At 39.3% G+C, this 13833-nt stretch overlaps 2 protein-coding genes and 1 non-coding gene across 3 annotated transcripts in view; 1 reads left to right on the top strand and 2 right to left on the bottom strand.

Moving 5' to 3' along the window:
* The window catches only part of LOC145394175 (trichoplein keratin filament-binding protein-like), a 112278-nt gene extending 110559 nt beyond the window's left edge, over positions 1-1719 (bottom strand). The window contains exon 1 of the mRNA XM_080268158.1: positions 1706-1719. Within this exon, the coding sequence (XP_080124284.1) occupies positions 1706-1716 (11 nt within the window). The 5' untranslated portion in view covers positions 1717-1719. The remainder of the gene's footprint in view (positions 1-1705) is intronic.
* A 399-nt stretch (positions 1720-2118) lies between these two features.
* Positions 2119-13833, top strand: part of LOC145394151 (uncharacterized) — a 64128-nt gene continuing 52413 nt past the window's right edge. Inside the window, exon 1 of the mRNA XM_080268131.1 lies at positions 2119-2419. Within this exon, the coding sequence (XP_080124257.1) occupies positions 2119-2419 (301 nt within the window). The remainder of the gene's footprint in view (positions 2420-13833) is intronic.
* LOC145394293 (5S ribosomal RNA) lies at positions 2975-3093 on the bottom strand. Its single transcript, XR_013896365.1, has one exon. It is a non-coding gene; the product is annotated as a 5S ribosomal RNA (ribosomal RNA).

The raw sequence follows: 13833 nt of genomic DNA, 5'->3' as shown, positions 1-13833 counted from the left end.
TAACCCTTCACCAACTCACTTGCTGACATGCAGGGAACACATATGGGTTGGTTATAAGATTACCACCCAGCACTGTAAATAATTTCCTGAGTTACAGGAAACCAATAGGTTTGTCACTAAATGTAAAGCCACTGACAAGGACAGAGGAGTAATACAAAGTGACAGGAAAGATGGGAGAAAAAGAAAGAGAGGAGGGCAGACATAGAAAGGGAATGATAAAGGTGAAGGGTGAAGTTGGCAGCACTACATCAATGAATAGATGAATGAATACTGATAATGAGAAAAGCTACCACCAAGCCTAGAGAGGATGTCTCGAACTAAGGTAGCAAAAAAAGAAGGACAATTAAATCAGATGTAAAATATGCAGAGCAGAAAGAAAAGTGGTACTATTAGAAACAGAAAAAGTAGGAAAAAGTATATGAGGGAGGGGGGTGTGAATCGGGAGCAGGGCAGTGAAATGGCGGGGAACAGGGTGACGTGGAGGCGATTTGTTTGTGGCCACCCCCTATAAGGGATTAAGGCGTCTGACAATACATAGATAGACAGATAGAAAAAGTTGGAGTCACCAAGGAAATCAGCAAGCAATGAGGGGCGGGGTAATAAAGAGAGAAAAGGAAAAGCAGAGCGACGGATGTGAAGTATGAATGGGCAGTCCAGAAAAAGGTGTCGGATAGTCAGGGGCCAGTTACAGAGTGAACAAAATGGCTGCGGATCACCACTCATTAAGTGACCATGAGTGAGGTGGATGAGACCCAAGTGAAGATGAGCAAGGACAGTCTTCCGTCGACAATTGGGGTGAGTGGAAAAAGACCATGGAAGAACAGAAAGTTTAACGAGGTGAAGTTTACTGGTGACAAGGGAGTTCCAGGAAGTTTGCCATAAGTCACAGAAAAGGTGAGTAAGAACAGGAAAACAATCAAGTGCAGGAACTGGTCAAGGAGAAGTACGAGCCAGAGCAACAGAACGAGCCAGCGAGAGCACATCAAGTGAGTAGGTGATGGTCACCACCACCTACCACCAAAACCACTTTTAAAAGAAAGAAAAAATGCTGAAACTTAAATATGCATTCAAAAATACCCAAAGAATCCCATGAAGAGCTAAGGTAAAAAAGAAAAAAAGGCAAAATATAATGATCCTCTGTCTCCTTAAGGATTACCCAAATAAAAATGTCATTATTGATAAAGGAGGGCTTTGGAGTTTCCATACATATTATCATCAGTGAAAATGGTGGCATGCTCCTCCATAACCACCACTCTTGAATGACAATGATGTAGTTGCTGTTGCTGTGGCTCCAGGCTCATCTGTACATGAACTTCGTGGATTACAGGTTGATGTTACTCTTCTGCAAATCACCAACTTCCTCCGGAGTAATATAGAGCTTTATGCGGGAACGTTTGTATGACCAAACAGTGGAACTACAAGACACTGATGTCACTACGTGAAGGCTTCCCTGTCCAGCACCAGAAAGTTTAGCAAATATAAAATACAATTATGACATGCAGTAACTTCATGCTATTGTTAAATTACCAATGACAGGCGATACGGAAGTTAGTCTACCACCCATTTCATCATGTCAGTTTATCAGATGCCGTAAATAAACGTATTATAGTAATGAACCCAATTTGTAGGACATACTGTTCACAGCCTTATAGCACACTGTACATCATTAAAGAGTGAAAATAGATAATACTCATCACAAACGCACTTTTGAAACATGCAACCATGGCAACGTTTGTTTATAAACAGTCACAGATCAAATCAAAGCTTACACTACTCTTTCATTCATTAAGCCACTTTTTTGCATTTAATAATTTGAATTAGCCTCGTTTACTAATATATAGGAGTAAATAATAAATACAATACATGTTTTTTTAAAGAAATGCTGGAAATAAACTTATCCGTACTCACACATGGCTTCAGTGAAGTCGTATGCCTTTATTAATATGAAATGTAGGAAATTTTATTTATTTATAAAATGCAAATATAAAGAAAAAAAATTCTGTGAGACAGTGTTACTGGATAGGAACTGGGCACGGGAAGTAAACAAACTCACGGACAATAGTTCACATACGCCAACACTGACAATTTTTGTAGGTGATATTCTTTCAAATCTGAGGCATGGAGGAATCAATAACATGTAGTGTAAAAGAAGAAGATGACAGTGAACTGGAAGATGAAGCTGTGATAAATGCAGAAATTATTGTCGACCCTGAAATAGTGAGCTCTGTGCCAGAAAACACAATAGAAGTTTGTAACAGTTCATCAGCCGCTTATAATGAATATTTTGATGTAACGTTAAAGAAAACTTTTGGTTATGTTCGGACGATAGACAAAGCTAATGATACCTTGAAGCTGTTCCAGGAGAGAACTGCATCACGATTTGTTTGTTACAAAGTACAAAGAGGGTTTGGAAGAGATGGTAAGTTAGTTTTTCTCAGGTTCTTCTGAGCCTGTAACTCCAGCTTAGTATCCAGACTAAATTTCTTGATGATGGCAACATGAGGTGGAGGTTGTGTTGTGTAACCGAATTTTTGTTTCTGAGTTTCCCAAAATTTTCAAGCATTCTTTCAAAATCCTTCACAGTTTTAGATGATTTTGCATTCTCTGGTATATCGTTCCACATGCATGGGAATATGTCCTTACATTCAGTCTTCGTCTTTTTTTTTTGTAGGTTTTCTTTGAGTTACTCTTGTTTAATTTCCCTCCCATAACCGGAACATTCCTTTGCAACACTGCATCATACCTTCCACTCAAGATTTTATACTCCTCAGTTACAGCCCCATAAGATCTGTTAGTCAAAGATGGCAGACTTAATATCCATAGCAACTCCTCATATGACATTTCTTTCACCTCAGGTAACATTCATTCATCGCCAGACGCCATGTATCCCAGACGGGGTGGCCAAGGGCTTAGAGTTAATTGTTTTACAGGGAGGGGCGCTAATCCTCCACCAACCCCACTTGACACATAGGGATGCCAACAGCATCTGGTGTTCCCGGGCGGTCACCCATCCAAGTACTAACCAGACCCAACGTTGCTTAACTTCGCTGATCGGACGGGAAGCTGTGTACTCAACGTGGTATGGCTGTTGGCAGTTTGGGTAAATTTCTGAATTACCGGTGCAACAAGATACCAAATCGGCACTATTAATAGGAAAATACATTTTTTTTCACCATATAGTTTCATACACACCTAATAATCTGAAGTCCATTTTAAAAATTGTGCCTAATTTAACTATTATGGTAATTTACAAATCAGGATTCAGGGTGAAAACGTGCAAATTAGCAGGTATTTCCTCTTTAGATCACCAGCACGCCTTGACAGACTTCATTTTGCATAAATACAGTATCAATTTGTGGTGCAAATATTCATATTAAATCAGTAGTCAGCCATACGAAGTAGAAATCTGTCAAAGCTAGTTGTCGAGCTAAAGACAAAACACTTTGCTAACTTTAGCAAGTGTTTGCTCTGAATCCTGATTAATTATTAACAGTTAAATCAGACACAACATTTTGTCTGGATTTCTGATAATTAGGTGTGTATAAACTTGTATGGTGGTAAAAATTAAAGGCTGATATTTTCCAATCGCAAGTGCCAGTTCAGTGCCATAAATGACCACTGATTCGGTATTTTGTCACACTCCAGAATTACTGTACGACCAACTGATGAACACTGAAATTAGTATGCTTGTTACTAAATTTAAGCAATTTTAAGCACTTTTCATGTGTAAGCAACTGTTGCAAATGCTTTTTGATATACTGTACGTACTTAACAAGGAGATTGGGAGGGGGGAGATCTTCAGCTCTTATATCAGACTTTCAAAAATCTTCATTAAAATTAGTTAACCTAACCTAACCGAACCCAACCTAACCTAATTTTAACGTAGATGTGGTAATGCATGGAGCAGCAAGCTGAACAGCCCCATCACAGTGAATCATTTGCTTAGCACTAAAAAAGTGAATTTGCATTGGATGTGTATAGAAGAAAAATAACTTAAAATTTCGTACCTGGTAGCTGCCATAAGTTTAATGTTGAACAAATTACAATTCCTGCTTCCATTGGTTGGTTGTAATCCCAAATTATTGTCATACCATAGTTTGGTAGTCCTGCACTATACATTCTCCACTGCTTCAATATTTTCACCAGGTTTGGGTTCCAGATCTGGTTAGCATATTCAAGAGGTCTCACCAGTGCTACATACAGTACCAGTAGCTACTGTACAGTGATTTGAACATCTCATCATTCAGACTTGGGGATGCCCTTCTTATTAAGCCCATAATCCCACTTGCTTATTTATTTTTCTGCAATATGGTCCGAGAAAGCCAGTTTTTCATCAGTAATCACTCCTAAATCCTTTTCTGAAGAACATTTGTCCAGGTCTTTATCATTTGACAGTTTTGTTCCTCAGTATTTTTCCTTCTTCATCTCATAGATTTGATTGTCTCTGGATGGAAATGTAGCAGCCATTTCTCTGTTACTCATATATATCATAGAAATCTTGTATCTTTGTGCAGTCATCCTTACCATTAATTTTTCTGTAAATTTTTGTATTATCTGCATACAAATTCACTTCACTGTTGTGACCAGTGCTTTGTGGGAGATTATTAATGAATATAACAAACAGCTGGGGGCCAAGGACTGAGCCCTGAGGAACTCCATGGATCACCTCTGTCCATTCCAACGCTGCTCCATTTGCCATCACTTTTCCTATTGATTAGGAACTCCTTTAACCATCCTTTTTTTTTTTTTTTTTTTTTTTTTTTTTTTCCCAAACAGAGTAGCTGGTGATCTTCTCAAGGAGTTTTTTGTTTGGCACCATATCATAAACCTTCATGAAATCCAAATAAATCATGTCACTGACATAAATAAATTACTGATACATTAAAGACATCAAGTGCATCTGTCCAGGTGTCCATAACTTTGATCAGCCTCAAACTGTAAATCTTCTTGTGATGAAACTGAACTGTTTCTTACTAACGAGAATGGCAGTGCTTTAGTGGACATTTGTGCAGGAAGGGGATTGGTGATCCCTCTTCAGGCACAAAATGATCCATAGGTATACGTGGTGAGTAATGAGAAGTGGGTGGTGAATTGAATGAAAGGAAGGCAATGATTGATTATGTGTGTGTGGATGAAAGGATGAGAAGGTGTGTAATATATGCAAGAGTATATAGAGGTTGGGGGAGTGGACTTTCAGACCACCACTTGATGGTGGTCAGAAGCAAAGTCCAAAGGAAATGGAGAAATAGAAGAAGGGAAGGACAGGAGGAAGTACTTCATACAAGGAGGGTGGAAAACATACAAGAAGATGGAAAAAAGGCAGAATATAAAAGGGAAGTGGAGGAGCGATTGAGTAAATATAGATTGGAGCAGATGGGGGATGTGGAAGGTGTGTGCAAGATACACATAGAAGAAATGTGTGCAGCATGTGAGGTGGTGTGTGGAGTGAAGAGAAGACGAAAGCGGGTGCAGGGAACAGCATGGTGGAATGAAGAGGTGAGAGAGGCTGTGGCACAAAAGAAGAAAGCATATAGTGAGTGGATGAGAAACAGGGGCGTGGAAGAAGTTGAGAGACTGAAGAGAGAGAGATATGTAGACAAGAAGAGAGTGGTGAAAAGATTAGTAAGGGAGAGTAAGAAGAGAGTGGATGAGGAATTTGGAAGGAACTTGAGTGTCAAGTGGAGGAAATGTAAGAAAATGTTCTGGAAAGAGGTGAAGAGAGTTAGACAGGGTGCCGAAGAAGTTAGTTAGGGAGTGAAAGATATAAATGGTAGATTACTAGTCGAGAAGGGAGAGAAAGTGAGCAGATGGAGAGAACACTTTAAGGAATTGTTGAACATAGAGAATGAATGTAATGCAAGTATAAGTGGCTGGGGGATGGCTGAGAGAAGGAGGGATGTGAGAAGAGAGGAAGAAATCAGTAGGATGCAAGTTGTGGAAGCAATGAAGAAAGTCAAAATGGGGAAAGCTTCATGAATTGATGGAGTGTATGGTGAAATGCTGAAGAATGGGGGAGAGATAGTAGTAGAATTGATGTGGAAGATGTGCAGATTGGCCTGGGAGGAAGGTAGAGTCCCGGCGGATTGGAAGTCAGGTATAATTTTTCCCCTGTACAAAGGAAAAGGGGAAAAAGAAGTGCATGGTAATCATAGGGGCATTTGTCTTCTTAGTGTAATAGGAAAAGTATATGGTAGGATACTTATTGACAGAGTTAGGGAAATATCGGTAACAGAGGAATTAGTTGGAGAAGAACAGGGAGGTTTTAGGAAGGAAAGAGGTTGTGTAGATCAGATATTCATTCTTATGTATTTAGTGGAAAAGTTTCTAGAGAAGGGAAGGAAGTTGTATGTGGCCTTCATGGATTTGGAGTTTGGGGGCGCGGTAGCACAGTGGTAGCGCGCCGGACTCGTAATCGGGGGATTGCGAGTTCGAGCCTCGCCCGGGCTGCCGGGCCGGGAGTGGTAGCTCGCTCCTGTAACCCTAGCGGGGCTATATAGTCCAATACAGGGCTTAGCTCGGGATAACCCCTACGTGTCAAGTGGGGTTGGTGGAGGATTAGTGCCCCTCCCTGTAAAACAACTAACTCTAAGCCTTGGCCACCCCGTTTGGGATACATGGCGTCTGGCAATGAATGAATGAATGAAAATATGAGAGGGTGGATAGACAAGGATTGTGGAAAGTATTAAGAATATATGGAGTAGATGGGAAGTTGCTGAATGCTGTGAAGAGTAGGCTGTATGAGGGTGCTAAGGCTGCAGTGCATTTGGATAGTGAACTGAGTGAATTTTTCTCTTTGAAGGTTGGACTGAAACAAGGATGTGTCATGTCTCCATGGTTGTTCAGTCTGTATATGGATGGGGTTAAAAAAGAGATACAAGGTAGGGCAGTGGATGTTGGAGTGGCCCTAGTGAGAGAGGGCAGTGTTTGGAAACTCACTGTACTGTTGTTTGCAAATAATACTGTGTTGTTACGTGAAGACAAAGGGGAGCTGCAAGGCTTGGTGGATGAGTTTGGGAGAGTGTGTAAGAAACAGAATCTAAAGGTGAATGTAGGGAAGAGTGAAGTTATGGTCTTCAAGAGAAGTGAAGTCAGTGAAGGTTGGATGAGGAGGAAATGGAAAATGTGAGTGCGTTTAAGTACCATACTTGGGTAGTGTGATGAGTAAGGATGGAAGTTTAGAGGGTGAAGTGCATGAAAGGGTACAACAGGGAAGAAAGGTTGCTGGTTCCTTGAAAGCAGTGATAAGAAACAGGGAAGTGAGCATGGAAGTGAAAAAGTTATTACATGACAGTATTGTGATACCAACTCTAACGTTGGAAGTGAAGCTTGGACCTTCTGGGAGGGACAGAAGTCAAGAATGAGAGCAGTGGAAATGAGTTATTTGAGAGGACCATGTGGAGTCACATGGAGAGACCAACTGACAAATGAAGAAGTGAAGGAGCATTGTGGTGTGGATGTGGATGTGATAGGAAGCGTTAGGAGAAACACATTGAGGTGGTTTGGCCATGTGGAGAGGATGGAGAGTGAGAGACTGATGAGGAGAGTGTATGTGAGTGAGGTGGAGGGGAGGAGAGGAAGGGGATGGCCAAGGATGAGCTGGAGGGATGGAGTGGAGAGGTATATGAGAGAGGGGGGTGTGAGCTGGGACCAGGGCAATGAAATGGTGGGGGACAGGACGACATGGAGGCAATTTGTTTGTAGCCACCCCTTATGGGATTAAGGTGTCTGGCGATAGATAGATAGATAGAATAGAGTGATATAATTCTTCTCTCAAAAGTGTTTCCATAATTTTACAAATTACTGTGCACTTGTCAGATTGATTGGCTGTTAATTTCCTGGGTTACTCCTATGTCTTTTTTTATGTATTGCTGTAATTTTGGTGACCTTTTAGTCTGGTGGTACCAGTAATATTTGATTCTCTAATCAGTATTCAAGCAATATTTGCAGTGGCTCAGATATTACCTGGTGTGTTCATAGCCTATTTCAGTACAGTATCCTTGAATGCATATCCAGTACAGCACAGCACCCTACTATCTGGATGTTGTGACTTGCCCTTCTTCATAGTTTTTATGATGATCTTTATTTTATCCCTAGTAAATTTTGGGGATATTACATGTAGCACATTCTTTTTAGAGCTTTGTGGCACTTCACCATTAAATTCTTTGATAAACACTTATGAAAATTGATTACCGTACTTAGCACTTGGGCTTTTTCAGTATCACTACCTATTTTTGCCACTTTCCCCTTGTCACTATAGAGCTCCAGGATTCTTTATTTTGTCCTTGATTTTGCTTGAATATTTCCAAAAACGTTTAGGGTGTGACTTAGCATTTTTAATTCTTTTTCACTGAGTTGGTCATTCATTTTTACAGTGTTTTGTGTTTTTTTCCTAACTTGATTGTTCACTTTTCTGTATGTATTTTCTGTTTCCATCAGTTTTTCACTGTCTAAATCTCCACGAGTTTTTTTTTTTCCTAACAGCAACAGAGGAATGAAAAACAAATGAAAGAAACAAATAATAATGTGTCCGTCTTATTCATTAATACAAGCGAGTCTTTTTTCCTTTTTAATCTTAGTCCACATAGTTTTCTCTTCATTGGCAAGGCATTATTTGTCCCCTTTTTTTTTTTTTTTTTTTTTTAATACATTAGTCCACTGCTCCCTGTACCCTGTCTTTAAATACCGGTATATTCCATTTGGCTTCCAAGTCATTACCAAGTGATGAGACTTCATTCCAGTTAGTATCCAGCACTTTCTTGTATACTTTATATTTGTTTCCTTCCCTTTCCTCCTGTTCTTATAAATCACATTGAAAGTGTAGGCACCACATAAATGATCACCCCTGCTCGGTAGTGATTCTAACCTTTTTTTTTTTTTTTTTTTTTTTTTTTTTCCCCCAGTTACTGTATCTTCATTATAGAACACTAGGTTAGAGGTGTTGCTAGTGCTGGTTCCTCTATATTGAGATATGTCTGTAATATGTTGGGTAGCTAAGGAAACAGTCTCATACTTTTTTCACTTATGGTCATATATTATGTAAATAGTTTAATCCTGTGTATATTGTTTAGTTTGTCCAGTTAATGTTGGGAAGGTTCAAGTCACCCAAAATAATCTTGTATTTTGCTTCTGTGTTACATAGCTATTTCTTGTATCATCAGTAGCAAATTCTTGTTTGTGTCATCACTGAGGTTGCAAGGAAACTGACCTTTTTTGCAAAATATCTCCACACGTATGTTTTCATAGATCCTTGACTTGTACTATGCAGTGATAAATTTTACTCCTTTATTAAGATTAATAGGCCTCATCCTTCTTTTATTTTACATTTCTCTATACCATTTCATATCCCTCCAATATATACATTCCACCAAACTTCTTTCATATCTGCAGTTTTTTGGTTTAACTTCCTGTATTGCAATAACTTTAGGAACATTGACCATATTCTCTAGTCTCAATCTTAACTCATTAATTTTATCATTGCACAAAACATCTGCAATGGTAAACATAACAGAAAATTTATCTGCAAGACAGATTTACAGTACAGTACATATTTTTCTCGTGTTTGGACATGTGGAGAGGATGGGGGATGATAAGTGGGTGAGGAAGGTGAGAAGTGTTAATATGGGGAGTGAGGTTATGAGAGGTAGACCGAGAAAGACATGGAACGAGGTCATTAAGTGTGTCCTCAGAGTTAAGGGACTGAACAGGGAGGCTGCAATGGTTCGTGTAGCATGGAGACCTGCCATTAGGTGACCAAGGCCGACGCATGCAAGCATGTTGGAGCCTTTAAAAACTAAATGAAAATGAAATGTTACATTGATGTTTGCCTGATCTACTTGTCTTTCCTGGCCTTGACCACTATGCATCTTATACAGTACTATACAGGCAGGTGTCTCTAGAGGTAGTATGTGCCTGTTAATGCTGGCCAATTTTTATATATATACAATTGATACAGTACCTCTTATACTGGTAGAGCTTCATTACTCTGGTGCATCTGCAGCCTGCAAAACTTTAAAAAAAAAAAAAAGAAAAAAAAAATCATCTGGTTGTAGCAAGTAGAGCTTGGTGAAGGTAATATTTAATCCTTTCAGTCACAAAGGTCCTTTTTAAGTTAAATAAAGTAAGCCAGAAATATGCAGAATGAAATATGTCTTTGTAGTTAAAAGATTAAAAACAAATTAAGCCAATGGCAAACTGCTAATGGAAAGATTATCATACTTATTTATGCCTTGCTCCCTCCCAAGATATTTAAGAGGGGTTGGCTGTAACCAAAGTTTCAAAACCGTTAGATCTGCTCTGTCTGTATATGGATATTTAAGAGAGGGATAATATGTCCTTTCATGTGTTTGCACATGTTTGCACCCTGTTAAGGTTCTCCTACACACAAACTCAACCATTCCAGCATGAGTGTAGCTTGTGTCATATACTTTTACAGTACTATGTAGTTAATTAAATACAATGTTCACATGATTTATATATTTTTTTTATTTTCATCAGACTCATGCCAAGAATGACAAATGGGCCTAAATTATCTATCTATAGCCCGACTCCCTAATCCTGCAAAGGGTGGCCGCAGACAAAACGCCTCCAAGTCGCTCTGTCACCCACCATTTGACTACCCTCCTCCCAACTCACCCCCCCCTCCCTCATATACCTCTCAACTCCATCCCTCCACCTCATCCTCGGTCTACCTCTCCCTCTCCCTCCCTCCACCTCACCTACATACACCCTCTTAGTCAGTCTTTCATTCTCCATTCTCTTCACATGTCCAAACCACCTTAGTGTATTTCTCCTAATCTTCTCAACCACATCCACATCCACCCCACAACGTTCCTTCACTGCTTCATTCGTCAACCTGTCCCTCCACGTCACTCCACATGCTCCTCTCAAGTAACTCATTTCCACTGCTCTCACTCTTGATTTGTTCCCCTCTTGCAAGGTCCACGCCTCGCTTCCATACGTCAGGGTAGGGATCACAATATTATCATGCTGTGACTTCTTAACTTCCATACTCACCTTCCTATTTCTCATCACTGCTTTCAGTGTACCAACAACCTTCCTTCCCTGCTGTACCCTTTCATGCACTTCATCCCCCAAAGTTCCATCCTTACTCATCACACTACCCAAGTACTTGAATGCACTCACAACTTTTCTTCCATAAACATTCCATGTAGGGCATCCTAAATTCCCATAGGCCAAGCATAATTTAGTTTGTTAGGACTGGACATGACACCATCCATCTTGCAGGCTGCTGGTTTTCCATATCCTTCCCAAACAAACTGAGATATTATGGTTAGGTTAACCCAATCAGGTTTCTGGGCGGGGCAGATTATGTCTGTGCTGGAGTCAGCCGCTCTCGCTCTGACCCACATCTTTGCTTAGCGATCTTTTCCTTTGATCACTCTATGTAAATACACTTTTCATGATAGAGTGTTGTTTTTGGTGTCATTTTAAAGCTGAATAGTTGTACTTTATCGTAGTATGTTTAAATTTGGAGGACAAAGAAAATAAATAGTCAAAATGACGAGTTAAAGTTAGGCAAAAATAAAAAATTTTATACCTTGCTAGAAAAAAAAATATATTAAGGAAAAAATAAACTAATAAAGATATATAAATTTGGTTTAAACCATGCAAAACTACAATAAATTATCTTTACAATTATATATAGATTGTTTATTTCTGCCATTTACTGCACGGTAAAGTGAAAGGAAAAAGAAGCACAATTTTTTATGATTCTAATCCTCCTAGTCACTTCGCTATCTTTTTCTTTGATCAGTCAGTGTAAGTACACTTTTTATGATAGTATCCTGGTTGTGGTGTTATTTTGAAGCTGAATAGTTGTACTTTATTGTAATATGCCCAAAAAAGGAAAACAAAGAAACTAAAAAGTCAAAATGGTGAATTGAAGTTTGGCAAAAACCAAAAATTTTTACCTTGCCGTAGAAAAATATTCTGCAAAAAAAATAAATAATAAAGATTTTTAATATTTGGGAGGGAGAGGGAGGGGTAGACCGAGGATGAGGTGGAGGGATGGAGTTGAGAGGTATATGAGGGAGGGGGGGGTGAGTTGGGGGGAAGGGAGTCAATTGGTGGGTGATAGAGTGACTTGGAGGCGTTTTGTCTGCGGCCACCCTTTGCGGGATTAGGGCGTCGGGCTATAGATAGATAGATAGATAGATTTTTAAATCTGGTTTAAACCATGCAAAACTACAATAAATTTCCTTTACATTGATACAGTATATAGTTTATGGCTGTTTATACATATCACTGTGTGGTAAAGCAAATGAAAAAAGATGCACAATTTTATGTGATTCTCAGCCACATATTTGCTTAGCGATCGTTTTCTTTTATCAGTCTGTGTAAATATCTTTTCCATGATAGAATGCTGGTTTTGGTGTCATTTTAAAGCTGAATAGTTGTACTTTATTGTACTATGTTCTAAAAAGGAAAACAAAGAAAATAAAAAGTCAAAAAGACGAGTTGAAGTCAGGCAAAAACCAAAAGTTTTAAACCTTGCTGTAAAAAAATATTCACCAAGAATAAAGTAATAAAGAGACACAGCCATGAGCCATACTAGCAGCGTAGTACCTGCCATGCATAGAGCAAGCATTCCGTGACGTCATGCTCGTCTCTTTATTATAACATGTAAACGTGATTTTTGGTGGATATTTTACTAAAGTAGCTTAAAGTGACTCATAAATGCGTCATCGGAATCTCTGAGGTTGGATTTGAAATTATGTGAAAACACGTCATCGGAATCTCAATGGGTTAAGGGTAAGTAACCTGGGTTTAGGTTGGATTAATGCCAAAACATGGCATTTCTAATGATTTTTAGTATGATTAGTTGGATTTTTTATTCATTCCTGGAAAAATTGGAGGCTGCCATACCTACCCTGTGTAAAGATGCTAGTTTAGTGTGGCAGAAACTGTTATTTTTCATGGGATATTTTAAAAAAGAATTTGCTTAGAATCATAAATAGAATAATCTGTGTCTGTTGGTTTTCCCAGCTTGAGTTTGCTGTAAAGGGAAAAATTTACCCATTTCTTGTCCTTCATTCCAAAAGCCTTCCACCCATACCCATGGGTGAGGCTTGGTTGGGGACTGGATACTTCTCAAGGGACAGAGAGTGGTGTTTCATGCCCTTATGGATAAGTTGTCATTCAGGATCCATAAACACAACTTGGATGTGTATAGTAGAGCTTCCTGTCCATGTCAGATATGTGCAAGATGAGAGCTACACTAAATAGCTACACACATACAGTATATACCAATAGTGTATTTTTCCCTTGCTATGACTCATTTTACTTATCTCACACATCAGTTGTATGGTACTGTATACTCAGATCTTCTACTGTGTTGTTGGAGATCCTCTCCCTTCCAGTATTAATGCTTACCGGTACCATACTTTCACAACACTCCCTGTATCACTTACAGGAACATCTCAGTGCAGTCATCACCCATAATTTGCATTGCCATAAAACATTTTACAGTAACACAGCATGACAGATGGTGGTTGAGTGTTTAAAGAAGTTGTCTCCATCCGTGCATCATTCAGTCCTATTCTACCCCATCAGAAGCATAGGGTCTGGGACTAGACTACTCAGCCCCAGCTTTTAAGGTGGAGGTAAGCAGCATCACTTCTCCCTGAATGTCCTTATGTGTGCAGTGAACCCTAACCACCGCATGTATGTAAAACACTGGTTTGAGCACCTCAGCCCACTAGATCTACAGGCGTCATTTGGTTTTGTGGTCATCATCCAGTGTAGTAAAGGGTTTCCTCACTTCTAATAAACACTTTGGCATGTAGCTCAGTATAGAGTCACCTGAAGGCAGCA

The sequence above is a fragment of the Coenobita brevimanus genome, chromosome 26 (assembly GCF_032717465.1).
Source record: "Coenobita brevimanus isolate Jiangsu-jjx chromosome 26, ASM3271746v2, whole genome shotgun sequence".
NCBI lineage: Eukaryota > Metazoa > Arthropoda > Malacostraca > Decapoda > Coenobitidae > Coenobita > Coenobita brevimanus.
The sequence above is the reverse complement of the archived record's forward strand: the minus strand, read 5'-3'. Positions and strand labels throughout refer to the sequence as shown.